Consider the following 27,993-nt stretch of genomic DNA (forward strand, 5'->3'; position numbering starts at 1 on the left):
ATGTGCTATTTTCTGCACAGAAAGGATTCTTTTTAGTACCCAAGTACTCATCTTGTATTCGGTCAAATGAATGTTGCGTATTCTTCGGAGCACAGAATCAATTCACTCCAACACAAAGTTTCTGCCGCAAAAATTATCCTTCAATTGAAATATATATTTTGGGCCTGAAATTCTGATTTATTTTTTGATGTATTAATCGTTTTGATTTCAACTTCAAGTTTGAAAATAAGCAAGTGTTTTGAAGTCTAAATACTAGTCTAAATAATAAAAAAAATATTCCCAACATAAAACTTACATTTAATGTCAAAATCATTATCAATATGTACAAAAAAAAATGTGCATTTGCCTGTCATTCTACTTAAAAATACAGGAAGTTAATGTTCTTAAACTGTTCTTTTTTGTGTGTTGTTACTGCATTTGTTCATTTAATTTCATCTGTTAAATTGTATTTCATTGCACTATACATCTGTCGTTGTCATTTCAAAAAATGGTATCAAACTTTCCCACAGATAATGATTACTCAGAAAGCACCACACCTTCACCTCTAACCTCTCTGCCCCCATTACAGGCCACATTCCACAAATTCTCCTCAAGAAACCTGGAAAAATCCTTCAATAACCGAATGCTGGGACTGCGAACTTTAACCCCAGTAGGTTCGTCAGCCATCTTGTGTCAGGGGAAAGGTAAAGCTGAGCCTGTTAAAACATGTAAACGCCTTCTCTTTCCGCATGATGGAGAGCTTGGAGAAGCAGAGCAGACAGGCTGTGGGTGTAACAGTACAATGTTCCCAGCCCAAACATCACAGGTTGTTCAATCTCTCCCTTTAAGTGACCGTTTATAATCCTTAAAGACCAAAAGAGCTGACTCCTGGGTCCCTCCTGTCTCTTTACAACTGTTGGTGGGTAGACACTGGGGGCAGCAGTAAGCTTTTGAACAGGAGCTGAATGAAATCCCTGATGTCTACAAGTGATGTGGGGCTCTTAGGGTGGAAATATAATCAGTTTAGTAACTAGACAGTACAGCAGAAGTGGTTATGGCGTACTTTATGTATCTGTTTGTGTCATGGCTCTGTGGAAATTATTACATTTTCTTTGGAACATACTTTGGAACCTTATCATATTGGAATATATTGTTTATATCTGTATTGACCAACAGATCCAAAGTTAAGAAAAGAGAGGTCAAACATTTTCTCCTAATTAAATGATTAGACGATTCTAGGGCTAATAACTGATTTCATCATCAATTAATCTACCAGACGGTTATCAATTAACTGATTAATCATGGAGTTTAAAAAGAACGACAAATGCCCGGATTACCGGAGACCAAATTGATGGCTTCAGATTTACATCTAACAATAAAACAATACCTAAATATCCTTTTTTTTTTTTTTTTAAATACATCACTTGGTCTCTGGCCACTAAAAATGGCCAGTTGTCATTATTTTTTTCATTTTATAGACTATGATTTGCCAAAATGGTCAAAATCATTCGGTATTTGCATATTTACCTGTTGTCCTCATACTAGCACCATTTAAGCATATTTTCTAACAAAAAACACAAAAAACATCAGCGATTGTTTTTATAATTAATTAATTGTTTAAGTCATTCTTTAAGCAAAAATGTCGTTCTCTGGTGCCAATCAATTAACAAATAATTGATCAATCAAGAAAACAATCGGCATTAACTGGTAATGAAAAAAATCAAGTCTTGTCAATCCAACTTGTGCATGCACTTTGTATAAAGAATATTCTGTTTTGCCAAATATCCTGACAACTCTACATTTCTTTGTTTTTTTATCTATATTTTTTACATCAAAAGTCTGTTTTGTTGCGCTATAGTTAAGCTTAAAATGGGTTACAGACCTTTTTTTCCTGGGACTCCACATTAATCCTCTTTACAACCAATTTGAACAAGCGACTCTATAAAAACACCAATATGAAAGAAATGTTTTTTCTTACAGGTCATGGTAACAACACCCACCCACAACTTCTGGTTAGAGATCAAATCTTGTTGCCTTAGGCGATGACCTCACCTGAGGGTGAACAATACTAGATATGCTACCAGATGATTCACTGCTCTACATAGGATATGGAAGCAGACGTTAAGATTGACCAGTGACTCTGCTCCTGTGCTGAGGTCAGTCTTAAGGAGAAAATGTTGACATGGTAAAAATGTCATCGGCCAATGAGGAAGCTAACGTGGCTGTGGTCAGGGTGTGGACTGTGGAGAAATGGTACAGTAGCTCCTTCAGCATTTCTATTCTGCTTATATTTTGACCTTTCACTTCAACTTGACCACTCATCGGAGGGCTAAAATCTGACTGTTGATCCACAGGCTGTCAGTCAAAACTATCTCTCTTTTCTCTCTCTCAATCCTCACCATATGTTGAAAAGCCCTAATAAGGTTTTCAAGTTCAAACGTCTTGTTGCTCAATCAACAAACAATTAATTGCCACCTATTTTGATATTTTACTAGTCTTTTAAGTAATTTTCTCAAGCTCAAAAGCCAAACATTCCAGCTGTTCAAATGTGAAGATTTGCTGCTTTTCTTGTTTTAATTGTAAATTGAATATTTTACGTAGGCCAGATAAAAAAAGAAATTTAAAGACGTCGCCTTGGGCTTCAGAAAATCGTAAGTGGCTTTCTTCATATTTTCTGATATTTCAAAATGTTAAAAAAAAAAAAAAAGAAAAACACCAGATTAATCGACAGTGGAAATTATTATCTCATCCTTCATCATTGCAGCCCTAATTATTTTCACTATCAATAATTTGTCAGTTTTTTTTTTCCATTATTTAATCGATCAGTATATAAAATGGCACAAAATAATCAAAAAATGCCCATCAAAATTTTGAAGAGTCAAAGCTGAAGAGTCAAAACTGACATCTTCAAATTACATTGGACCAATAGCTCACAACCTAAAGATATTTAATTTATAATGGCTTAAAAGAGAGAAAAGCAGCAAATCCTCACAAGGGAAGTTTGGAACAGAGAATGACTTTTTTTTTTTTTTTTTAACTTGAAAACAACTTAAAAATTGAATCAGTTATTAAATTCTGATTATTAATTGTGATTAATTATCTGTGGATTTGCTCACTGAATAATCATCTTATCATTTCATAAGTAATATAAAAGTTAATCAAGAGTGTAGAGGTCGTACTTTCTCAAACTAAAGGAAATAAGTGAAATAATCCCCTATACTAAAACTGTTAGTTTACATCTACAACTCAGGTAATATGTAAATGTACAAAATTTCGGAAAATTAAAATAATAAAACAAATAATAGAGGAAGAAAGATAAAGAAATTGTTTTTACTGAAATCATAATTTTGTTTTCATGTGACAGGGCCTTCACAAAGAAACAAATCTTTAGTTTGTGAATAGCCATTCAGACTTTTGTGCCTTATGCCTTGTTTGTTTTTGTTTTTGACGGCCTTGGGGTTATGGTGCCGACCATGAACTGCAACGTCCCTGGTTTGAATCCAACTGAGGACCATTGTTTCCATTTCCCCCTTAGTCATTTCCTGTCATTTCCCTACTATCATTGTGTAATAAGGCCATAAAGTGCTCAAAATAATAATAATTAAAATATTCAAATAAAATGTGCAATGTATTGCATGGTTCTCAGTGAGAAGGACAGTAGAAAACAAAATGGAATACATTTTCTATATCACTGAGATGTCACATTGGTGCAGGCTACTTTATGTTGTCCAGTCCCAAAATAGAACCCTACCCTGCTTTTAGACAAATGACTTTGTCTAGTTATCTACTTATGTAATTATGAGTAAATGTAACTGACTGACTGCCCTGGGGAGGGTGGTGAGCATAAAGACAAATTACCCTGCTACAGTATATGTGGACTAATATACAGATGGGTGACAAAGGAAAAACCTGAAAAATGAGTGGAGAAACAGGATGAATATGCCCCCCTCCATAGGGCACCAGGGACAACTGAACGGTTTGATGAGTATGAAAATGATGTGAGTCATATGCTTTGGCCTTTACAGTCACCAGATCTCACCCCAGTTGAAACCCTATGGGATATTTTGGACTGACGCGTTAGACAGCGCTCTCCACCACCATCATCTAAACACCAAATGAGGTAATATCTTTGGAAGAATGTTGTCCATCCCTCCACTAGAGTCCAGAGACTTGGAGAATCAATGCCAAGGTGCACTGAAGCCGTTCTGGCGGCATTTGGTGGCCCAACACCTTACTAAGACACATGCTGGTTTTTCCTTTAATTTGTCACTCGTCTGTATGTATGTGATGTGTGATATAAGTACAGTATCATAGTGGTCGCCTAATCAAGAGTACAGAGGACCATGTACAGCTTTGAAGCAGTAGGTCAAAAACTGTAAACTAAGTGAAAAGGGTGTTGTTGAATGAAAGCCTGTCCCCAAACCAGCAGGCTTGGTTGTGATCAGTCAGGGTTGGGCACAGAGTCAAACCCCCTAATGACTTCCATTTACTGTTGAACACGCAATATTTCATACGGAGTTTTAAGGAGAAATATTATTCTCAACAAATCCTCGCTCATCACCCGTTTCCCAGAAAGATTTCCACTTCGGAGAGGAAATACATGCGCGCTATTGTGTGAATGTGACAGAGAGTGAGAGACAGATAACACCCCATGCTATATAATCCTCAAATCTCATGCTGTCTTTCTAGGAAGTGTTTGAGGGGCACGTGAGTGTGTGTGTGTGTGGTGTTGGCTTTCCCTTGTCCCTGCAGGCTAAACAGGTGGGATTTAAGAGGGTGATCTAAAGCCTGCAGGGTAACACCAAGCCGTGCAGGATAGCAGAGGACAGGATTAGGGGGACGGGAGGACAGGATGAGGGTCCCACTGTTTTACTTAATCTGTGTGTGCGTTTCTGCCAAGGTCACAGGTGATGAGGTATTCAAATCATCAGAAGCTAAAGCTGTCTTTGTGTCACTGCCATCTGGATGCCTGGTAATACATCATGCCAAGGACTTTTGTGCGAATGTGTTCATGCGTGCGTGCGTGCGTGCGTGCGTGCGTGCGTGCGTGCGTGCGTGCGTGCGTGGGTGGTGACTTTGAAGTGACACTGAACATGCTAACTCATTCTCACCCTCAGCTCACATGCCAACCCTGTCCTGGAATCACAGCAGATCCCATATAAGGTACCTTCCATTTAAACTGCACATTACCATCTATTTCCAGGTGATAATTCCATATTATTGATAATGTCAACTTTGAGTGGAATTATATTTTGATCATACGGATAGTTTTTACAGAATTCTGAAATCCAGCCCTACTTCCATCTCTAGAAAGTTCTGTTTTGACAGATTTGCGTCTATCTGCTATTATCATTACTCCATCCGGCCACATGGGGGCAGCCTGATGCAGTGAGAAGAAAAAGTAAAATTAAAAGCAGTTGTCATTCATGTATATGAGGCAGGTGCAAGAAGCCCAAACCAGATTATTTTCCCTCATATGTAACTCAATTTTGCTTCTTTGAAGACAGTAAGAACAGAAAAGTCCCACATGCTAATTTCTGATTTGGCCTGATTTCATAGTATCAGGTGATAAATATGTCCCAAAAGTATGACAAACAGCAGACAGTAGTCTAAAGCATAAACATTAGTCTAAAGCAAAATACACATATGATTTTAAACACATAACCAGTATGTGTTTGAAATCATATTGGACTTTTCATAATTCTCTGAGATAAGAAAAGGCTACACAATACGGCTCAAACTGATGCCAGGTTAGACTTTTTCGAAGGTTTAAGGTTCAATGGATACACTGTCTCAGTCTGTTCACTATACCTGCCTTGAAATGGAAAAAGTTTAATGTGCTTCTGTCTCTGTGTGTAAAGCAAGGACACAGTAAGTGTGGGCGTGCAATTATGTGTGTGGTAATGTGGGCTCTGTCACAGACCTGCAAGAAAGACTGAGGAATTGCATCATCATTCTCTACAGGGGGTGTGTGTGTGTGTGTGTGTGTCTGGTCAATATGTAAGCTGCTCTTCCGATTCCCTCAACCGAGGAGGAGCGAGTGATTGAGCAGACTACATAGATAAGAGAGAAAACAATACACTATACCCTGTGACCCTAAGTGTATGTGCGTGTGTGTGCGCACGTATGTGCATGTGAAACAGAGAGAGAGAAATAAAAAGATAAGGAATGAAAATACAGCTTGTGCAAAAACTGGCTTAAACATTCAATAGAGAAATAATACAATGAAAATACGATTATCATAGAGGAAAACTACAATCTGAGCTGAATTCTGTCCTACGCACACAGGAACTTAGTGCTTAGACAGCCATGATACACAGGTCCTATCAGCAAGGCTCATCTGCGTCCATCATGATGTGTTTCTCTACAGAGAAGTTCAGCTGTTTTTCAACCTTCAATAGAAAGGTCAAACAACTGTCTTTGAGTCGGACCAAAAGTAAACAAAGTAGCTCAAGTGAACTGCAAAGCATAGTAGATCCACTTCCATGTCAACTTGCCAGCTTATTTAAATGGTGGTTTGTTTAAATCAGTGTAGGGTATAATTTCTGAATCATCCCAGATTCTGTCGCACGGTTTTTAGCTATCCCTTTAAAATTTAGGGGTGTATTGTTGATAATGTTGTAAATGGTAGTATTGGATTATGTTAGAAGTTTTGCATCAATATTTTGAAAAACCTTTATTTTTAAGATATTTAATTCACCACAAAAAGCAAAACGAGAAGTTAAAAAAAAAAAAAAAAAAAAAAAAAACAGACATTACATATTCCATGATATAGGATATTTCCATCACTTTGACAGTATAAAGCTGGGTTTTGTTTCCTATTACGATTGCTAGACAAGAAAAAGTAAAAAATGAAAACAAACATTTTTATTGATGGAACTGGAGAGACAGTTTGCTACGATAGCTAAAAGGGTTTCTAAGGGACTACTTTCTATGTTTACTTTCCAATGGACAAGTTCTTTGGACAGTTCAATGTTGGCTAGTGCCCTTTGCGCTAGCATTGTGCATAACATTTTATCATGACCAAGGGACAAAAATATAAGACTGACCCAGACTGTGAAATATCTGAATGTCCCTTTTTAAAATTGTTGTTACAGATACAGACAGAAAATGCAGGGGGTAAAGGTGGGTATGAACTTGGACAAAGTTCCACAGTTTTAAATCTAACCGGGACACTGAGGTTATATGGTAAAAGGTTTTTTCGGCCAGAAGACGTCCCGGAATTTCCCTTTACAGAGACAACACACAGCTTGAAAAAAAACAGAGATTAACCCTATCAGAGGTTTACTGTAGAGCTCTTAAATATTAAATTGACACCAGATGCAGATGATACACAGTGTCTGGACCAGATTGTGTTTACAAGACTGATCACAAGTACATATTGTTCAGTAGACTCAGATTTATTTTTCGGATGAAAAAGCAGAGCTCGAATTGAAAACTATGGGAAGCTCTGGTCTTCGAGTCTGTGGCTGTGAGTTGCCAATGTCACAAGGTGATCTATTACAGGGTCACTTAACCAGGGAACCTAATGCGTTAACAATGCAGCTAACATACAATACACCCGGAAGCGACAGACAGCAGGCCAGTCCTCAGGGGTTGGTAATGCAATACCTGTGTATCTGTGTGAAGGAACAGAAAACAAGAAAGGATTAAAATGAAAAATAACAGCTACAGATGAAAGGGGAGGACAGCTAAGGAAGGAGTGGTGGGGTGTATATGGTGTGACAAACGGATGTTCAGGGTTAAAATAACACTGTCACTCTCACACCCACACACACCCACACCCACACACACCCACACACACACTTTGACTCCCAGAGGCTCCCTTTCCTCTTAGTTCTCCTCTGTCAGTCTGGGCCCCCCAGGCCCTCCAAGCATTCAGAGACACACTCCACAAAAAGCGCAGTCACTGGTCACTGCTGCTATTCTGGGAGGTTCCTCTCTGCTACCAAACTCCCTTTTAGACCCTCTTCCTCCATCCATTAACTTTCTCCACTCTATCACTTTTCATTTAAAGGTGCTATGTGTAAGTTTTTGCTATCGCTGCACAGCCAACGTTAACAATAACAGCTGTTTACTTACCCGTCTAGAAGAAACGTTGCGAGTTCAGCATCAGACTTCATTCCTTTACTCACCAAGAGTCTCCAGCAGGGCAAATCAATGCCAGAGTCAACTCTTGTTTTGCTCAGTTTTTTTCTTCTACTGAAGTTAGCATGCTAAAGGGCTAGCCCCCGAGGCCCTTCCCCTGTCCTAACACGGCTTTGCGATAGTGAGTCACTGTAGTGTCCAGTCTGCCCTTAGTCCAACATAAGAGGATGAAGAGGTAGCACTGCCCAGAGGACGTATTTTAACCTCTTGTCTAGTAAATGGAACGATGGCTGAAGCTCTTGGTAAGTTAACAGCTGTTAATGCTCACATTGGCTATGTGGTGATATCAAAAACTTACATATAGCACCTTTAAATCCTGCTTAACAAGTAACTCAATCACTGGCTTTCTAGGAGGCATTAATTCCTTCTTGAAGCGTCACGAGCTAAAATGTAATACATTGTCTTTCCCCCTTCTCTTTTAATTATCTTTGACAAATGCAGGGACACAAACTACAGTTTTACCCTCAGGCCATAACAGCTTGTGAAATCTAAAATTCCCTTTACTGTTTTACCAGCTGCCAAGATTTCTAGGAACTGAATTGTGGGTAAATAACTTCCAATATGAATGGGAAATTAGTAAACCTTACAGGACTCATTTACTTGAATTTTGCACTTAACTGGTCTTAATTTTCCACTCGAAAAAAACATCACCTATTGTCAGTTTTCAATTTAAATTATACAATTTCAACGAAACTTTATTGACAGAGTATATAAATAAATTTTTGTTTCCAAAGCTCTCCTTCTCTCTGTCTAAAACTCACTATGTCTGATCTTTATTACCAAATAACAATGTCCCTGACCTTATTTTCTTTGCTCAAAAAAACCTCTGGGATTGACGGTGGTAATTTGTTTTCAGCCATTTTGTGGTGTCTGCATTCAATCAGTTCAAACAGAGGTGACAACTCAAAGCTCTAATATAAAAAATCTCTTTGAAACTGCATTCTGTGCACGTTGCGACCTTAGATTTTAAACAAGCATTTAGTGCATAGTAGAACAATGATTTTATCATTTCTGTTCATAAAAACAAAAAAGCATCTCTTCCTGTTAAGCTCTACATGAATGTGCCAGTGTGCTATCCAATACAGCATAGATCAAATGATTATCTTTTAGGGGGCATCAGAAATACTCTAAGTACAGTAACAGCTTCACCACTTTACCTGGATAAAAATATCAACATCTCAATGTGAAACTTTGTGATAGGTTAAATCAAACTGCAGGACTTAATTAAAAATACAGAAATAGTAGCATTAAAGTGTAATAAAGGTACTGCTGAGTTGTTCGACTTATAACAATGTACCACTTTATAAACTGATCATGTTTTATATATAAAGTCTTCACCTGAAAAGTAACTAATAATAATGGCCATTTAATGAATAAAGTGGCGTAAAAGTTAAAATATTTCCATCTGAAATGTAGTGAAGTAGAAGTATAAAGTAGTATACATGTTAAATGGAAATACTAAAGTACAAGTACCTCAAAATCATACTTAACTACAGTACTTGAGTGAATACGTGGATTATCCCCTCCGGCAGACGAAGGAGGCCTGACCTGACCTTAACATTACTGTGAGAAAAGCATCTTTAACAAGGCTGCCACTCCTCCTGCCCTAAACGCTGCTCCAATTATAAAACCATTTAACAGACCTAAACGCTGTTAGTCTGCCCCTGATAAGTAAACAACTGGCCTGGCAGCAACATCCGGTCATTCGTGTGGTGTTTCACAAAACAAAAGCATAAAGTGTCAGTGAGTGCACCCACTCACACAAAGGCATGCTGGCACAATTTGTACATTCAAAGGCACACATACTGTACACACTCACACAGACTGTTCTTCTCCCTTCCCTCCACTCCACCTCAGCTCTCAAACACACATTCAATTATTATTTCTTTTTGTACTGAGGTTTGCAGACACCTGTTAGGGAGTGTCTGGCTGGCCGGCATCCTGTGCATGGGTCTGTTTGTATCTGTGGAACACAGGGGTTTCTACTAAAGCCACCAGTGTGACTCTCACTTCCTCCTACTTGACCTGATTAGCTAAGAATTGCTATTCAGTGACTGTGCCCCGAAAAATAGAAAATACATAAATCATCAACATAGTACATGCCCTTTGGATACACAAACACAAGCCTAATGAATCAGGAAATGGTAAAACACATCTATCTTCTCTTTTTGAGTGTGTATGCACAAGGAAACTATAAAAACTTCAAAATTCAATGGGGTTTTTTTTTTTCTTTTCCACTCACACACATTCATGATATGAATGTGTGAGTTTTCCATGTTTTATGTCATGAAAAACCAACATGACATCATCCCCGGGGTTTGCTCCTCCACATTTCAAAAGGCGAATAGTTCCCATTCAGACATACTGTAAGCTGGTCTGTGGGCCTTCCTGCTCTGAGGAAAGCACAGTCACTGTTTGGGATGATCTCATGTCTGCATAGCTCACGCACACACACCAAGACAGAATAGCAAACAGAGAGTATGGCAGATAAACTTTCAGATACACAACCAAACGCGTGTGTGTGTGTGTTTAACCAGTGTACACCATGGCAAAAACATGGACAGCACACAGTCACACCCAGCTGCAGTTTAGTCAATAGAACTGTACTGTCTTTTTACCTGCAATATTTGAGCCATAGAAACCTGGTTTTCTTTCCTGGTCCAGTGTCTGCTCTGACACTGTAGATGCTCCTCTCAGGTTGATGACAAAAGGCCAACCATGTGCAGATGAGACCCTGCATCCATGGCACTGCAAGATTAGCAGGCACTTACATGATTTCATCTCCATCCATTGGTGAACACAAGCCCAAGAGTATTTTGCAGGAATTGCCTGAAAAACCAACAAAAAAACAAAGTCTGATTAAAACTTAGCTGCAGCAATAAAAGAAGATCCAAAAATCATATATTTTAAATTTTATACAGCTTTCTGTACAGCCTTTGGAAAAATATCAAAAAAATTATTGGCTGTCTTTTTGTAAATAAGTAAAAGTGAGCAGCACCCATGGCTTTGTGCACCCACAGAGAGACTTAATATTGTGATGAGAGAATGAGTCAGCGCCAGGCCCTGAAGAGGTTTACAGGGTTTCCCCAGAAAAGGACTTGGCAGCCCTGGAGGGCCCCATGCAAACAAACATTCAGTTTGTATACTCCATCAGTCTACCCGCAGAAAATAAATAGATGATGTTATACCCCGTCTGCATAATGTGATCTTATCTTGAAAAATTTCAAGCAACGCAACATGAAACAACTGTTATTTCTGAATGACAGCAAGTCCATTCTTTGGAAGCCCTAACACTTTAGTACATACACATACTTAATAATGATGATCCGATATTTTCCAACGTGCTATATATACACACACACACACACCTTAATACTGAGATATGACACAGAAAATCAACTATTTTCATGAGAATAATATAGTTTAGTTTAACCTCCGATACTCTTTGTTCATCGTCCTTGGTATTTCAATGCAAACTTTTTGTCTATTGCACTGAAAATGTGCTTCACTGCCAAACAAAAACAACAACCATCCACCCACTCACACAGAGGAGTGCTGACACCTGAACTGAATTTCCCACAGAGATGAGTAACTCTCTCATAATAATACTGCTGCAACACTAAAAAGTGAAACCATTGTAGTCAGATTAATTTGATATTTTTTGATTAATCTGCAGTATAATCACCTTGGAGCAAATTCAAGGTGGGACAGAGACCACAGTTTAAAAGAAGATGAAAGTCTGATTCACTGTAACCTGCTGAATCAATAACCTACATTAGGCTACTACCGGAAGCAGCTTCCAATGTTGGATGTGCATTGACTTGACATTGTTCCAAGCCAGGTCTGGGGGCTGGGGTAGGAATGCCTGAGGGGCCCTGTGAAGGAGAGGGCAGTATGAATGAATCAATGCGATTCACACGGACACACAAGGACACAGTCCACCCACCACCTAGTAAAGTAGCTGACTGGAGCCTACAGTGTCAGAGGAGAAGTTCACAACAAGGAGAAAGACCAAGCTATTCTTCCTCCCTGCATACGCTCCACAAATGACTCCTTTGTCTGTGAGAAAACAGACTACGTATGAAACTGAACAGTGCAACACGAGCATGCTGGACAGTAACAAACTAATCACATACAAGCTCATAGGCATGAATTGTAGACAAATATACACTCTCAACAGTCTGGCAGCTTTTAAGTGACAAAAATCCCCAGGCATGTCATTAATTTATCGACCTGCACTATTAATGGATTAGCAGTGGAGGCTAAAACAGTAGGCACCATCTTTTTCTATTGACAACAATCTGTAACATGCCAGAGGGCAACATCACGCGACCCCAGTGGATTTCACATTTTTGTTATGCAACATTGTCAGTGGGCAGGACAAGGAAGAGAAGGTAGTTCATGGCTGCAGACCCCACCCTGGCACATAAAGACACACAAACACCACCCAGTCCCCAGAGTGTGTAAGAAATGCCAAAAATAAACTCCATGCACAACTACGCACAGAGGCCACTTAAAACACAAAGTGCAAGAGGATCCACTCTCATGACTACCAGCATCAACAAAAGAGTTGTGTTTACTATCTCTTTACAAATATTTACTGAATAATGGATTTGATGTGATTTTAGTTTTCTGACTATGCTTTTGTACAAAGTGCAAGCGTTTCAAGTTTTCAAAAAATGTCTCTACATAACATTAACAAAATGTTACAATAATTGTTTTTTGGCCGTGCTAGCAGAATGTCTCTAAAGAGGGGATATCCTGACTTTTCATCTAGCGCCACCATGAGGTTGACATTCACATCAGCTATTGTTTTTATGTTATGTTTACTACCATTATTTTATTGTTTGTCACTAAGGAGATCCATTGGAGATGGTATTTAAGTCCCTTGCTTGCTGGTACCTCAGCTGTATCAATAATTGATGTGGAGAGCGTATGTACTGTAGGAAACTTAGGACAGTGATACTAGTTTACCACAAAATTTAACAATCTCATCTGTACATGATGTAGCATTACTAGGGCAATATTAGTACATACACACAGTTGTCAGTTTATTAGGAACACCTACCTAAAACTAATGCAGTCTAATACTGCAATAAATCCTCCTTCATGAAGGTTATAATGTTCAGTTTTCATTAAAACTGTTTCAGAGGTGTTGATTCAACTGTATGATCATTCTGGTGGATGTGGCGTGTGGTGCTGTTAACCTGTATTGAAGTATACAGAGAGGTGTTTCTATTACTAAGCCTACCCTCACTGATTAGAATGGGGTGGACAAATTAATAGAAACACCTGTCAAAATAATGCAATACAAATCAACAGCACCACAAACTATAACAATTTTAATAAAAACTGAACGTTATAACCTTCATGGAGGAGGATTTATTACAGGAATGTTGGATTATATTGCATTAGCTGTAACTAATAAACTACCAACTGAGTGTAAAGCTCTTTTCACCCTGTCTCCTACCTTTTTGTCTTTTTAAATAAGCTCATAATTAACCGGGATTCATCAGGCTAAATAGAAAGCCTGCCTCTCCTGTCTTTTCCATTGCAGAGTCACTGCTGATTCATGCACTCCACTGTCCACAGAAAAGCCTTTCATTCATGCTGCCTCCAGCCCACTGATGAAGTCAACATGGCACCACTCACCAAAAAAAAGTGTTGTGAATTGCATCATCTTTAGTTTACCAAGACCTTTTGAACACTGACAAAGGTCTTTGTCTTAGAATACTAACCGTTTATATAGTGTATGACTTTTAATCATCTTTGATAAAATATAACAGCAACATATCAGGTACTCATGACACTAGCTTAACCATAAAATGAAAAATCAATAGAATAGCTCATATTATACATGAGACTCTAAATCAGTTTAGTACGACAACTAATCTTGTTTGATAATGTTTCTAAGGACACTGAATGATAATACTCCCATGCTCAGGCTACTGTGGTAAGGAGGAAGGAATTGGCGGGCCAGGACAACTGCATTCTCTCCAGGGGATAAAGGAAAGCTGCTGTCGATGGGTCATGAGATACAGCAGACGACAGCTACACTATCTCTGCCAGTCAGTTAGGAGGAGGAGACGGTATGAAGAGTTGATGGGAGTGAAACACAATCTTTTCTTAGTAACACAGGAGACAGTACAGGAAATCCAGTACTCTCTCTTTTGCTGTGTCACACACATCCACACACCAATAGGAGGTATGAGTAATACAGTGGACAAAGAGAATAAATCAGCATTTAACACCACCAAAAGACTCACATTCCTGCACGTCTCTAATACACAGTGTTCCATTTCCAAAGTTTTAGTGTTTTATTTTTTGTACTTCCTGGATTATTCCAGCCCATTTCTCGGACATACTGTGCATGTAGCCTGGTAGGTGGAAACAACATTGGTGAGAGAAAAGTTAGACGTTACTGCAAACATTAAAATTGATAAATTAGGGGGTTATGCACAAAATCTGTTAGAGATTTCTATATTAGACAGATATAATGACTCATAACTTTGCCAGTAGTAACAGCTTCAAGGATAAGGTCATAAAAAGAACAAAATGAGACTCTTTCTCAGCACTTTCCAAGGTCCCCACCCTGTCTCTGGCAAGACATGTTTTTTCAAAATTGGATCACAAGTTTACAGCTGAGCAAAGTAATTTTTATCAAACATTAGTCAAACAGAAGTAAATACTGCATTTCTTTGGGGACTATTTTCAGGTACGGATAAATACACATTTGGTGCTCTAATGAGTATTAACATCCCCAGAAGAGTGTATTATCCTTTCAGGCTCATCCTTTCACACTAACTATAATATCAAGAACAATAAAGGTTGGAAAAACTGTAAAATAATCAAACGAGTCAAACAGCTTCAGGTCTTCATATTACAGTTCGCAATCTGCTCATAAACATACTGAACAGTCAACCTGTAAGCAGCACTGGAAAATGTCCTGGCCCTGGTAACTTATCCATGGCTGTCATTCTTAATTACTGATGTGGACTTGCAGTATAAACTACAGCTTGAATTGCTCTGAGTCATCAACTGTTTTACTCATTCAGGAAGGTGGTGCAACACTCCTGCACACTGTGACATCCTGTTAGGGAGTTGGTACCGCCCACATTTGGCACTATTACTGTACTGCTAACTGCTCACTGGGCGTCAAGCCAGTATTGACAAACAGTTTCCACTCAATCCATTTTACGTGTCCAATCGCCTGTAATCTTACCGTCTCAAACCAGTAATAAGAGTTTTACTGCTAGCTTGTGTCATTAGGAAGAAGCATCTTTACATCCACTTTGATACATATATAGATATAACATGTCAGTGACAATACACAGGAGTGGCGGCTGTCTAGATCAGTTACAGCTCCCTCATATCTAGAATTGTGGCATTATTAAATATTAACAAAATACCCTACTGTTAATTCTTTGACAAAAGGTGATGATCAACAAGTGTACTCCCTTTCTAAAACTTTTTTGCCTCATGTCATATTAATGGTACTGGGCATACAAAGTAGGTTGCATTTCCATCTGCATTAACTGTAATGTTCTTGTTTACTTCCAGGAAAAATCTGTAAATTAAAGCTCATCAAATAGCGGCCAGTGAATGAAATCTGGAAATTACAGTTAGGTGCATAAGTATTGGACAGTGGCACAAATTTTGTAATTTTGCCTCTGTACAACACCACAATCAATATGAAACAAAGCCACCAAGATGTGATTGAAGCTTACACTTTCAGCTTTAATTCAAAGGGGGGGGTTGACAAAAATACTGAATTAACCGTTTTTTATAACATTGTCCCTCATTTTCAGATGCTCAAAAGTAATTGGACAAACCAACATAATTATTAATATATGGATTATTTTTAATACTTGGATGAAAATCCTTTGCAGTCAATGGCTGCCTGAAGTCTGGAGCCCACAGAAGTCACCAAATGCCTCCTTGAGATGCTTTGCCAGGCCTTTACTGCAGCTGCTCTCAGTTGCTGCTTGTTGTTGAGATCTTTCTGCCCACATTTTTGCCTTCAGTAAGTGAAAAGCATGCTCAGTTTGGTTGAGGTCAGGTGACTGACTTGACCATTGAAGAATATTCCAGGTCTGTGCCCTGAGAAGCTCTTCAGTTGCTTTTGCACTATGTTTTGGGTCATTATCCATCTGTACTGAGAAGCACCGTCCTATCAGTTTTGCAGCATTTGGCTGAATCTGAGCAGATGTTATAGCCCCGTTCACTTCAGACTTCATCCTGCTACTTCTATCGGCAGTCACATCATCAGTAAACACCAGTGACACAGTTCCAGTGGTAGCCGTACATGCCCATGCCATGACACGGCCTCCACCTTGTTTGACAGATCATGTGTTGTCCTTTGGATCATGAGCCGTTCCTTTCCTTCTCCACACTCGTCTCTTCCCATCGTGCTGGTACAAGTTAACCTTGTTTCATCTGTCCAAAGAAACTTGATCAAGAGCTGGAGATGCTTTTTTAGATGTTTTCTGGCAGGATCTAAACTGGCCTTTCCATTCTTGAGTGTTACCAGTGGTTTGCATCTTGTGGTAAACCCTCTGTATTTACATTCATGAAGGCGTTTCTTGATTGTAGATTTTGACAATGATACACCTGCCTCCTCGAGAGTGTTCTTGACCTGGCTAGATCTTATGAAGGGTTTTTCTTCACCAAGGAAAGAATTCTGTGATCATCCACTTTAATTGTCTTCTATGGTCTTCCAGGTCTTTTGTTGTTGCTGAGCTTGCCAGTGCATTTATTCTGTTTAACTCCTAAAGTTTTTACCGTCTGTCTGATTGGTTTGTTTTGTTTTTTCAGCCTAATGATGGCTTCCTTCTTTTGCATCGACACCTCTATGGACCGGATATTGAGTTCCCATGAACAGCTACCAAATGCAAATTCAACACTTGGAATCAGACTGACACCTTTTATCTGCTTAATCTGTCATGAAATAAGGAGGGAACAGGCCACACCTGGACAGGAAATTGATTGTCAGTCAATTGTCCAATTACTTTTCAGGGATGAGTGACTATGCAAAAAAAATGGCTGTAATTCCTAAACAGTTAATTCAGTATTTTTGTGAAACCACTTGAATTAAAGCTGAAAGTCTGCACTTCAATCGCATCTTGGTGGCTTTGTTTCAAATCCATTGTGGTGGTGTACAGAGGCAAAATTACGAAAATTACGTCACTGTCCAAATACTTATGCACCTAACTGTAAATCTTAAAATATTTTGCCCCCAAATAAAATGTGAAATTCTCCCTTATTGGCAAACATTAAAAGTAATTTTTGGTATGAAATCTTGAAATCTACCAAATATAAAACAACATAAAAATAATGACCCTTTAAATCCCACTTTCAGTACCCCCATGTTCAGTTGCACAAAAGACGCAGTAGATAGAACAGAGTGAAACAGGCAAATAAGGGCAAGATAAACAAATATTTCTTTGTCCAATGTTTTTTTTTTTAACTTCCTTTCTTTTTTCAATAATGGCTATTTAGTTCAATAAAAGTAGTTCCAAAGAAACCTGTTAACAGCAAGGTCTGTGGAAACCTGGGCAAATAAAACCGAAACTATCTGACACCAGTAATGGTAACTGAGAAAATGTTGAGGTTTTTTTCTTAATTTGGGTGAGTCAAACCTTTAACATTAGACCTAGTAAAATCGATCAAAGGTGCAATCATTTCACTTCGTTTAAAAGTTTGAGTATAGGTGTTTCAAAGATGCTGTGGGCTTGAGCTGGGCTACCGCTCAGGGGATGCCTTGTACTGACTTTGGCTAAATGAAGCACAACAAAAACAAAACTGTTTTATAATTCCAAAAAATTATTTGCACGAACACAATAATTCAAAATATACAAGTCTGTGTCTTGACTGCACCTTTTAACCCTTTAATAGCCCCCAAATTTACAACTGAATCTGTCGACCCTTTATGCAAATCGTAAAAAAGAGCACCGGTCATACAACTGTGGCCTATCTGTCTCTCATTAAAATAAGCCCTTAGTGAGAAGAGCGTGACTCACTTTGTGTCAGTTAATGTGTTCAACTGCATTTATGTCATATGACTGTCACCCGCATTCTGTTAGTTTAGTAACTAACGTAACATCCTGCAAGTAATAAGATCAGATCTAAATTTTGGCTTTGGTATAGCAACAGAAACAGAATACAGTAGAATACAAATCAAAATAAAACAAACCATTTCTCTAAAAAGGTTTCTGGCTCTATCCCGAATCTTTAAAAAAACATTTACAGTGGAATGTTTTACAGTAGCAGCACAATATAAAACCTCTCTAGATGACTTCACCATTATCACTTCACAGGAAGAAGGGAGATGGCACAGTATCTCAACCAGGAAGTGGAATTTCATAAGAATCAACTCATTTCACAGAGCTTCTGCAAATAAGCACTGCCATTGCCAAGCTGCTTCTTTTATGTGAGAAACTCCACTATCATCATAGACCAACAAGGTGCAGTAATCAGCGGAAACAAGGTTGAGAACCGGATCGTAGCCACTTCAAACACAGAGTGATCCTACTGAGACATTCACAAGCTGCGGCCCGTGAAAAGTGGAAGCAGTCAAATCTATGTCTATGGTGATGTGAGGGGTGAGGGCACGGACAAGAGGTAAAGGGAATAATACTCTTCACTACTGATGGAATTACAGCATGCAGCCCCTAATATTACAGACCAAGACCAGAAATGCCAAGAGCAGATTTAGCACCCTGTACCTGTTGCATTGGATTTGGTATTGAGACAATGCCAAAAACAATTACCTCAGCAGAGAGGAAATACCCCTTATTTTTTCAAAACTGACCTTTTTTTTTTTTTTTTTTTTTTTACCCTTTTGGAAATGCTCAACAATTTAGAGAATCTTGTAAATATAATAACACTTTGTTATTAAATTCAGTCACATGTAAATAATATTGGTAATAGATTATGCTTTTCTAAAACTGCATAAAATCAGATTTTAGCTTGTACCAAAACTTAATTATCTTTTCGGCACAGATATGGAAAATTTTCAAACAATATTGTTAGCATTAAAATTATTCTATCCAGTTTCATGTTGTACTAATGGATGGGATATTGAGGTGATGACAATTTTTTTTCTTTCTACTGATGTACAGAACAAGATCAGGGCTGCATTGGTAGAATTTTTTAATTTCAAATTGGTTATGTATTTGATTCAGAAGGACCTTGGCTTTCACATCTGACAAAATCCAGTGCCTACTACAACAGCAGACCCCAACGTGTGCTGTGAAACTATGCAGCCTGTCTGCTGAAGGGAGATCCTCAGCTTGTTGTATAATAACAACGTTTGCATGGCACTGATTAGGAAACAGCTCTACTATATGATGTCTGAGTTTATTCGAAAACGAATGTAACACTTCAACCTCATCAAAGCTTCAACACACTGGAAGGAATGTCACATCCTGCATATCCTCCAGCAGCATCTACAGCAAGTGTAACTTATCTGTCTCTATTCTATGCAACAGACAAAGCTTCAGTCAGAGGCTGTTGTTATTGAAAAGGTGGTTAAGTTGGTGTTTTGTACACTGACTTATCCAGTAGTGTTTCAAGGTAAAAAAAAACAATATTAATTATCACAGTATAAAGGTTTATAAAGTCCGACGCTTAAATGTCTATTGACTGTCTGCTCCAAGCTGAACTGGGACGCATGTTAGATAAGAAATCATTAATATTAATATAAACATTAAAATATACAATCAATCTAATCACACAGACCCATGTGGCATTCAGCAGTGACTTCCTGATTTATCAACAGTCTACTCTACAACAGTGACCTGGACTTTACACCGTCGGACAACAGTGGGTCAATCTGATTTTAGAAACACTGGCAACCAATTGTACCAATAAAAAAAATCAGTTATAAGTAAATGGCTTACATAATGCTACCAATAAAACTATGAGCATTACTCATCAATTTATAGATAATGACGGCTATTTCAGCAAGTTGGTTGTGTGTGTATGATGTGATAACAGGTGTGTGTGTGTGTGTGTGTGTGTGTGTGTGTGTGTGTGTGTGTGTGTGTGTGTGTGTGTGTGTGTGAGAGAGAGAGAGAGAGAGATAACACACAGCAAGTGGGAACAAGAAATGCTGAGCTGCATGTTTTGTCTGACATATTTTCTGTACTTGGAGATATTTTATTCATCACGAGTGATCTGTTTTCTTGGACGAGAACTTTGGTATACTGTAACAAGTCAAGGTTTGGTAAAAATTCATATTCCTTACATTTTTTTTTTTTTTCCCATTTAAAATATACAGCAATACTCAGGGTCAAACTCAAGACTCCGAAGACGCTTGCTGATCTTATTAAACTAACTCAATTTACTTAAAAAAAAGTCCCAAGACAAAAAAAAAAAAAGTTTCCTCGTGATGAGGACCATTCTACACTGATTATAAGACATGCTTGTCGTGTATGCATTCGTATTTATTCCCTATCTGTCTTCTTATCAGCTGTAAGTGCTGTCTTAAGCTTTCACTGGTAAGGTGTGCAATAACTCGTTATTTGTCCAAAACAAATAAGTAGTAGCCTGGACAGGAAGGTTTTTTTTATTCGCTTATATTCACTAGCCATATTTACTTGCAGATGCAGGAACAGGTTAAGTGCCTTCACAGATGACTCAGGTCTTGTGGCCCGAGTGACACGTTAAACCTTTGTCATTTCATCCCATGGGCCTTTTACACAGCTGGCATTGTGAGCCAGGGCAGCGAAAAGCACATCAACGATGCCGGGGCCAGCGGGCACCATGTCAGGGCCCGACCCAGCTGAGTGGAACTCGGCCATCATTCAATTCCCGAGACACCTGTGCTGTTGAGCTACTTCACAGCAACATGCAAGTCCATCCCGAGGTCGCTAATGCTAGCGCCATCAGCGACCCGGGCTGCGGAACAAAGCGTTCCACGAGAGAGGCAGTGGCAGCAGCTCTCACCTGCTGGCTCCTTCCCGCCACGCAGCATCAAAGACCGGCTAGCATAACGCGAGACGACTCTGACTAGTGGCCGCCGCCACCCAGTGACACCACTGCCGTGACACAGAGACGGTGAGTTGAAGCTCGTTAACGTCTGCTGTGGGTCAGAGTCGTCTTCTCGGCGAGTGCGCCTACCTGTCGGTCCCAGCCGCTGTCACTTGTTGACACCTGCCGTCTCGGGCTGTGTTTTTGCAACCCGGCAAGACGGCTCACGAGTTCACGAGTCCCGACATCTCTAACGATTTAAAGGGCCTCGGCCATGGCGTGAGGGAAGCTGGCACCAGACCGCGCCGGACGGCTCCCTTGCAGACACGGTTTGAGCGATGGGGCCGCTGGCGTCGGTTCTTTGCGGTCTTTGTACGACACAAAGATCGTCCGTGTGTCTCGAGATGGATCACTCCATTCAGGGAACACAGACTGGGTCCTGTTTGAGCTTTTGTTCCTTTCTGCAAATGCAGTTAGTTAGTTAGTTGGTTGTCAGTGAAATGATGCACTTGCTTATTAAAATTAACCATTTTATCTTGTTTTGTTTTTATTTATCACTGGAAACTGTGGGACATTTCTGAGTGTAATAACTAAATAAATAACTAAATAAAAAAAGCCCAGTAAGCATTCTTCTATTCGTTCTTAATTGCAAGAGTGAATAAAATTTAAATTGAATTTTCAATTACAATATTATGTTGTTTTGCTTTAAAAGACGAGAGAAAGGAGGTGAAGAAACTGTCAAAAATACTAATATTAATACTAATAGTAATTCTAACAATGTTAAGGTATTACCAAAAAGATAATTGACAAACTGCTTGTTAAATTTGAAATATTTGTATAATCAGTGTTATAACAGGGAAAACATCCTTGGGTAAATTGTAAGATTTGTATCATATCCTGCCCACGCCACAGATTGTTACGACATATTTTTCCTTGCCACACTTCAAGAAGGACCAGCATTCAGACTTCTCTGCGGATTTTTCCCGTTGTTCTTGTGTTCATGTACAGTTCCTCGCCGATCCGGGTCTGTGTGTCTGTTAGCCCTGTTGTGGACTTGTGGGTGTCGGAGTGGTCAGCTGTTAACATTCACATTAACATATTTTTCCGGTATGTTTCTATGTTTCTTCTCATTTCATCTCATCTTTCTGCAGACTGTGGTCTGCATTACCTTCCGCCACTCTTCATGATGGTGTTTGCGGCAGCCAGAATCAGCGGCGAAGTGAGACATCTTCGTTTCTCTCACATCTCTGGTACGCATTGGACTGTCAGCCCACTCTTAAAGGAACATGCCACAATTTTGCAGTATTACTACTAACTTTGTGCCTGCAGCCTCAACAAAGAGGTCAGTAGTTTGGTTTGTATAATGTATTGAAACGCATTTAATGTAAAACATTGCTTGCTGTTTCATCAAACAGTTCAAAATAGAAGTAATTAGTGAAGTTACTCATGCTAGACCTTTTCAAAGTGAAGTACAACAAGTGGGATTTTATGGTAAATAATCCCCCCTCAGGAAAACCATTTCAGAGTTTTGACAGGAGAAGGTTCGGGACCCTCTAATTGCCACCTCCTACTTCAGTCCGAACCTTCACTCAGTGAATGGCCATACTTCAGTGAGATCTGACCATATTTTATTTATACATAAATGCAGGTGATTCCAAAGACTTGACTTACTTTTTCCTGCGACTGTATTTGAATGAACCTGCAGTCAACATCCTATTAGGGCATGTGTAAACCTGTGTACCTGTGTTGCATGTGTTCATTACATGAGAGGGCATGTCCAGTTCCGTTTGGCTCCAGAGTGTTTACCAGTACTACACGTATTATAATAATAATAATAATAATATTATTATTATTATTATTATTATTATTATTATTATTATTACCAATTCTGATTTACTGAAAGACAGGAAAAAGAAAATAACCTTCACAGTATAGGTGGTGTTGTATTGGTCAAAGATAGATTGATACTGAATTAAATAATCAACTACCATAGTTTTAATTAGTTGGACATGGAGGCATCCATTTTCCACGGACACCAAACCATAGCAAAAATAAGTAAATATGAAGTACATTGGGTGGCCAGAAACCCAAACCATGTGAATATGAATGCTACATTTACTTTTATATCTGATGGATGTGAAAGTATGGGGGTTTTTTTGTTGTTGTTTTTTTTGCTTGCATGTTTCACATACACTTACAAGCTGCACCACTGGGGAAAGTATTCTTTAGTCCTGTCTCACATCTTAAATGACTGTCTTTCAAATGCAGCAACTTTCCCCTAACTCTGTCACCCAGTCAGAGGAGGCTCTGCAGGTATCTTCCAGGTATCGTCAAACCCTTCAGAGACTGGACAGAAAAGCAAATAACACTTTACAGTCTCCTAAAATATAGAGTTTTGGACATTTTTCGGACAATACAAACTTCAGACCTTCTGGGGCCTGAATAGCAACAATGTAAAATTTTGAATTGTATGAGCCTTACCCTTAAATAGTTTCAGGAGTTGCTGCAAACTTCAGCTCATTCCTGTTCATCAAATGACACACACAAATCTCTCTTTCCCCAACACATTTAAAGGCTGCAGGCCCATATTACAACGGCATTCTGTCATAATTAGTTGCTTCACATTCTTCACTCAAGTTTTTTACTTAACTCATCTGATAAACTTGGGGCTTGACAAAAAAATTACCCCAAATGTCTTTAACTGGGGTGAAGACATCTCCAAAACGGAGGTCAGCTGTTGTTTTATGTAATGAAAATATTTAAGCACAGCTGGCTGTGAATGCTGGTCTGAGGTCAGTACATCAGATCTCTCTCTTGTTTTTGTGTGAGCCTAACAATATGTACATACAGGATATCATCAACAGTGCATGAGCTGACTAATATAGTGTCTGTGCTGAGGTATTAAGAATTAATTTGGTCATTCACGTTGTCTATAATGAAAAAAAGAAAAAATAGAGAGAAAATAATGGAAAATGGTAAAAAAAAAAATACCATAAGACATACTAGTTTTATTTTATGTGGACACAACTGACAAAATTTAAACCACAGATAATCTTCCACCGGTGAAGATAGAATACTGCATTTAATGGACAATTTAAGATGACACACATAAAATATTATACAATTTTTAGAATTATAACTTTAACTCTGTTGTAAAAATGGGCAGAGGCACTGTTTCACACAGCAAATGCCATACTGTGTGGTAAATAAGTGTTTCTATTATTTATGTTTACTAATTAAATAAGGATTTCACAAGACCTGCCATTTTCCGATCTTACATTCTCAGCTAAACAATGCATTTTAAATTCCAAATGAATCAATCAGTGATTTGTGGGTCTTCTGATATAGGTTATCTATGCAGAAAACAACTCAATCTAAGTTATATATGTATTTATGATGTTGTTAAAGGTTAAAACACAGCTTACATTATGATCAAACAGCTTATATTTCCAGGTAAGAACTGAGAAAAATGCAAAATGATGATATTTCCCCAAAATCAAATGTAAGTACAGTAATTAAAGTATGAATATGAATATATCTCAAATGACAATTTCATTCTCAAAGAAGTATTTGAGATAGACAGGAAAAAAGGAACAAAAAAAATCATTTACTAATATTTCATGGAGCATTTATAAGACATTATAAAAGTACAAGTTATGGATTGCCAGGTTGTGGAAAATTGACACTGCTGTCTCTGTAGCTTGCTATTTAATCAGTTGGGAAGACCCCTCTAATTGACTGTCTGCAATTAACCTTCTGGAGAAGGGCTGCAAAAAATCTGGATCAAAATCCATTTATAAACAACTTGTTAACATTTACAACCGCAAAATTAATGGATTACTGTAAGAACCCTTCTTTTGCTGATTGATTATAAGAAAATAAGAAAGTCATGACCCTTTATTAATGACCAACTGATGTTTATATATATGAAGATTTGATGCCTTATTAGCAAGTGAGAGATGTGAGCCTTTAATAACGACTTACTAACATTTCCAATTGCAGACATGATGAAAGTGAGAGGAAAATGAGTATTTATAAGCAGTTAAATAATGCCTATAAACCCTTTATAAAGAGTGACTCAATAGAAAGTTGTACCAGACTAATAAGTAAAGACATCTGCTGACAAACTGACATAAAAAAGATAAAAGATTAGAAGAGTTGTACTCAAAATTACACAAATTAAACAAGCTCTCAAATCTTAAGTTACCTATTTATGCTAACTCTTGTGGACTCAAAAGACTGATCAGATGATGCAGAGATTGATGGACTTTATTCAACCGTGAAAAGGTTTACCGAACAAGTACAAATCATGGTAACAGAGCAGTCTTTTTAAGGGAGCGGGGTTGGAAATATGCGGCACTACATTCTCAGGTGGAGTGTCTCTGGATCCGTCAGACCTCCATTAATCTGCTTGGGGAGAAACTGGTGGACGTGAGATGGACAGATACCTTCTGTCAATCGGAAAACCCCAGAAAGATTGTTGATGGATTCATAACCACCCTCACATTCATAACATACACAGTCAGGAGAGCAGACATTTTATTCACTTCAGCTATTTCCACAAAAAGGGACACTCCCTTTGGGCATGACAGGCAAGGTACAATTAAAGGCTGGGCTTGCTTGCAAGTGCTAGTTCTCAGGTAGAGTTTAGGTGTGAGGACAGGAGCATGAAGAAGCCTCAAGTATGGAGGAGACCAATATTTGTTGTTGTCACGGTTGCTGATCAACTCCTGGTAGAAGTTTAAGTCTGTGAAGTCCAATAGGCCCTGGAGAAATCCACGAAGACAATGGGTTGTACTAAAATATCATAAAAACCACCAACCCTCAATTTAAAAAATCCGATTGCACCCAGAGTCAACTGAGGGGTTATTTACATTCAGAATGGTACCAGATCTTCTAACATTTCCATTCATGAAAAGAGTTTACACCTCAGATATTATTCTAAAATTTTCTTTTACAGAGCTGTAGAACATTCCTATCTTCACTTAATGACTTCTACAAGCTTGATCATTTCAAACGTGCATTAGAAAATCAAATCAACTTAAAATGCACGACTTAGACACTGAGACACAACCAAATATCACATACTGCTGTACATCGGCCTGGCCCACGCTACCTTGAGTGCAAAGCCAAGTGGGAGGAAGAGGAGCTCCTTCTGGTTGATGAAGCTCAGCACCACGGTTCAGTTTTCCAGATGATGTAGGTTCATGTTGAAGGCTGTGCGCTCTTCCTTCACACAACATATGGAATTACCTGTGAGAAGAATAAGATGGTGTACATTTAAAGAGTAAGGCAGCTTTAATTAATTAGCCCAGGCATGCAATCATGTTATCTGAAAGGTTATGTTCGACACACTCAGCGTATCCTTGGGCCCTGCTCTTCCACTTAGGTCTTGACGTGGCGACAGGATCTGCCAAAGTCTGCAGGAAGAGGCAAATGGTGGCTGCCAAAGGCTGTAGATGGAGGATGGGTCTGCATCTGACTGTCAGTGAGTGACAGAGCGTAGGTTTAAAGTATTGGATTGACCAAGTGGGAAAAACAGCCAATTGCTCCAGGGCCATCATCCTGAGTAAGCCCTGCATTTAGACCTAATGTTGTGGCCTTACTGTCTTAAAGCCCTGTGCCAAAATCTAGTTTCAATATCTTCATTATTGCAGTTTGTAGAAGTTGTGCTTGATCAAATTATCGCAATCAAAGTAACCCACATGAGACCTGGAGCCTGACAGTGTCGATCCAGTATCAGAGCACCAGTTGGTTTCTGAGGGTGAGGGCAAATAACTGAAAAACTGCTACAGCATGTGTGGTCTGCTGTGTGCTCTGTTCTGTTCTAGACGGGAACTTGGAGGCAACAGGTCCGTGAACACGCACAGAGGGCAGGATGTGGGGGTGATCGGTTTGGGTCCATCACTAAACTCCTGCCATGACGCGCTTCATACAGATCTCATGACGAAGACCAAATCTATCTGTAAATGATGTCTTATATGTCTGTCTGGAGGCTCTACTTCTTCAGGGTGCCGTAGCAGTCCTCCACCACCCGAGGCTGCAGTAGAGCAAAGCATTTCAGTAGAGTCAAGCGTGAAGATAATTATGGACCTCCATGAGAGCAGATGTATAACTAACTTGAAGAATTATTTTAGCGGGAGAACGCTTGAATGACTTTTATATCTGCAGACCTGTTGGTTGATTGTAAAGTGAGAGATTCATGACCTTTTAAATGACCTACTTACACTTTTTAATAAGCCACAGATGTTTTCACATCAGACATTTTGCCTCATCATGGTAGGAAAAGCAAAGTTGGAACTAATTACATTAACAATGGCTGCATTGTATTCAAGTGTCCCAGTAAATCATGACAAGTTGACAGTGAACCGTGATTCATTTTATTATTTACACATCAAAATGTCTTCTGTGAAAAAGGCTCATCAAGTCTGCTCTCTCGACTCTCTGCAGCTCTTTTTTTCTGCAGGGAAGTGGATGAACTGTTCACTGAAGCGGTCTCTCTGACAATCTGAGGAAAGTGACAAGTTACGCTGTCGTGCTGCTGGTCTTTTTTACACGGCAGCTAGGAGAGGTGACAACTAACCCGCAGCTGCAACTACACTAAGGTAGAAGACATGAAATTGGCTCCTGCAGGTGGTGAGAGAGAAGGGCTGTGTGTCCCATAACATCATGGGCAGCACAGAAAGCCCTGTCACACTACATATTAGTAGAATTAACATGTGCGAAATCCCAGATTTTTGCCAGCAAACTATTCCAGATGTCTAAACTTTGATAGATGTCTAAAGTTATTTCAAAACCTTTTTAAAGGGAAAATATGAAGTCAAAGCTTTACTTATGAAGAATTGTGTCTGCTGCAAACACCTGTTTCTGATTTTCTGTTCTTTTAAAAATTAT

General features: G+C 38.9%; 1 protein-coding gene and 1 long non-coding RNA gene across 9 annotated transcripts in view; one reads left to right on the top strand and one right to left on the bottom strand.

Annotated features, from left to right (window-relative positions):
• Positions 1-21,452, bottom strand: part of tnk2b (tyrosine kinase, non-receptor, 2b) — a 62,205-nt gene extending 40,753 nt beyond the window's left edge. For 3 of the 6 annotated variants that reach the window (XM_040143198.1, XM_040143194.1, XM_040143190.1), the window contains exons 1-2: positions 21,250-21,452; positions 10,746-10,956 (exon numbers count right to left, since the gene is read on the bottom strand). In XM_040143198.1, the coding sequence (XP_039999132.1) occupies positions 10,746-10,763 (18 nt within the window). In that variant the 5' untranslated portion in view covers positions 10,764-10,956; positions 21,250-21,452. Of the gene's footprint in view, positions 1-10,745; positions 10,957-11,901; positions 12,003-20,726; positions 20,803-21,075; positions 21,208-21,249 lie in introns of those variants that run through there. The other 3 variants (XM_040143191.1, XM_040143192.1, XM_040143193.1) reach the window with 3 other exon arrangements.
• Positions 21,065-27,993, top strand: LOC120798687. Of its 3 annotated transcripts, none has more exons than XR_005708736.1 (4): positions 21,065-21,186; positions 22,251-22,441; positions 26,489-26,601; positions 26,931-27,993. It is a non-coding gene; the product is annotated as an uncharacterized LOC120798687 (long non-coding RNA). The 3 variants fall into 3 exon arrangements; XR_005708735.1 differs by having other exon boundaries at positions 26,489-26,587; XR_005708737.1 differs by having other exon boundaries at positions 22,251-22,349; positions 26,489-26,587.

The sequence above is a fragment of the Xiphias gladius genome, chromosome 14, assembly GCF_016859285.1.
Source record: "Xiphias gladius isolate SHS-SW01 ecotype Sanya breed wild chromosome 14, ASM1685928v1, whole genome shotgun sequence".
NCBI classification, from domain to species: Eukaryota; Metazoa; Chordata; class Actinopteri; order Istiophoriformes; family Xiphiidae; genus Xiphias; species Xiphias gladius.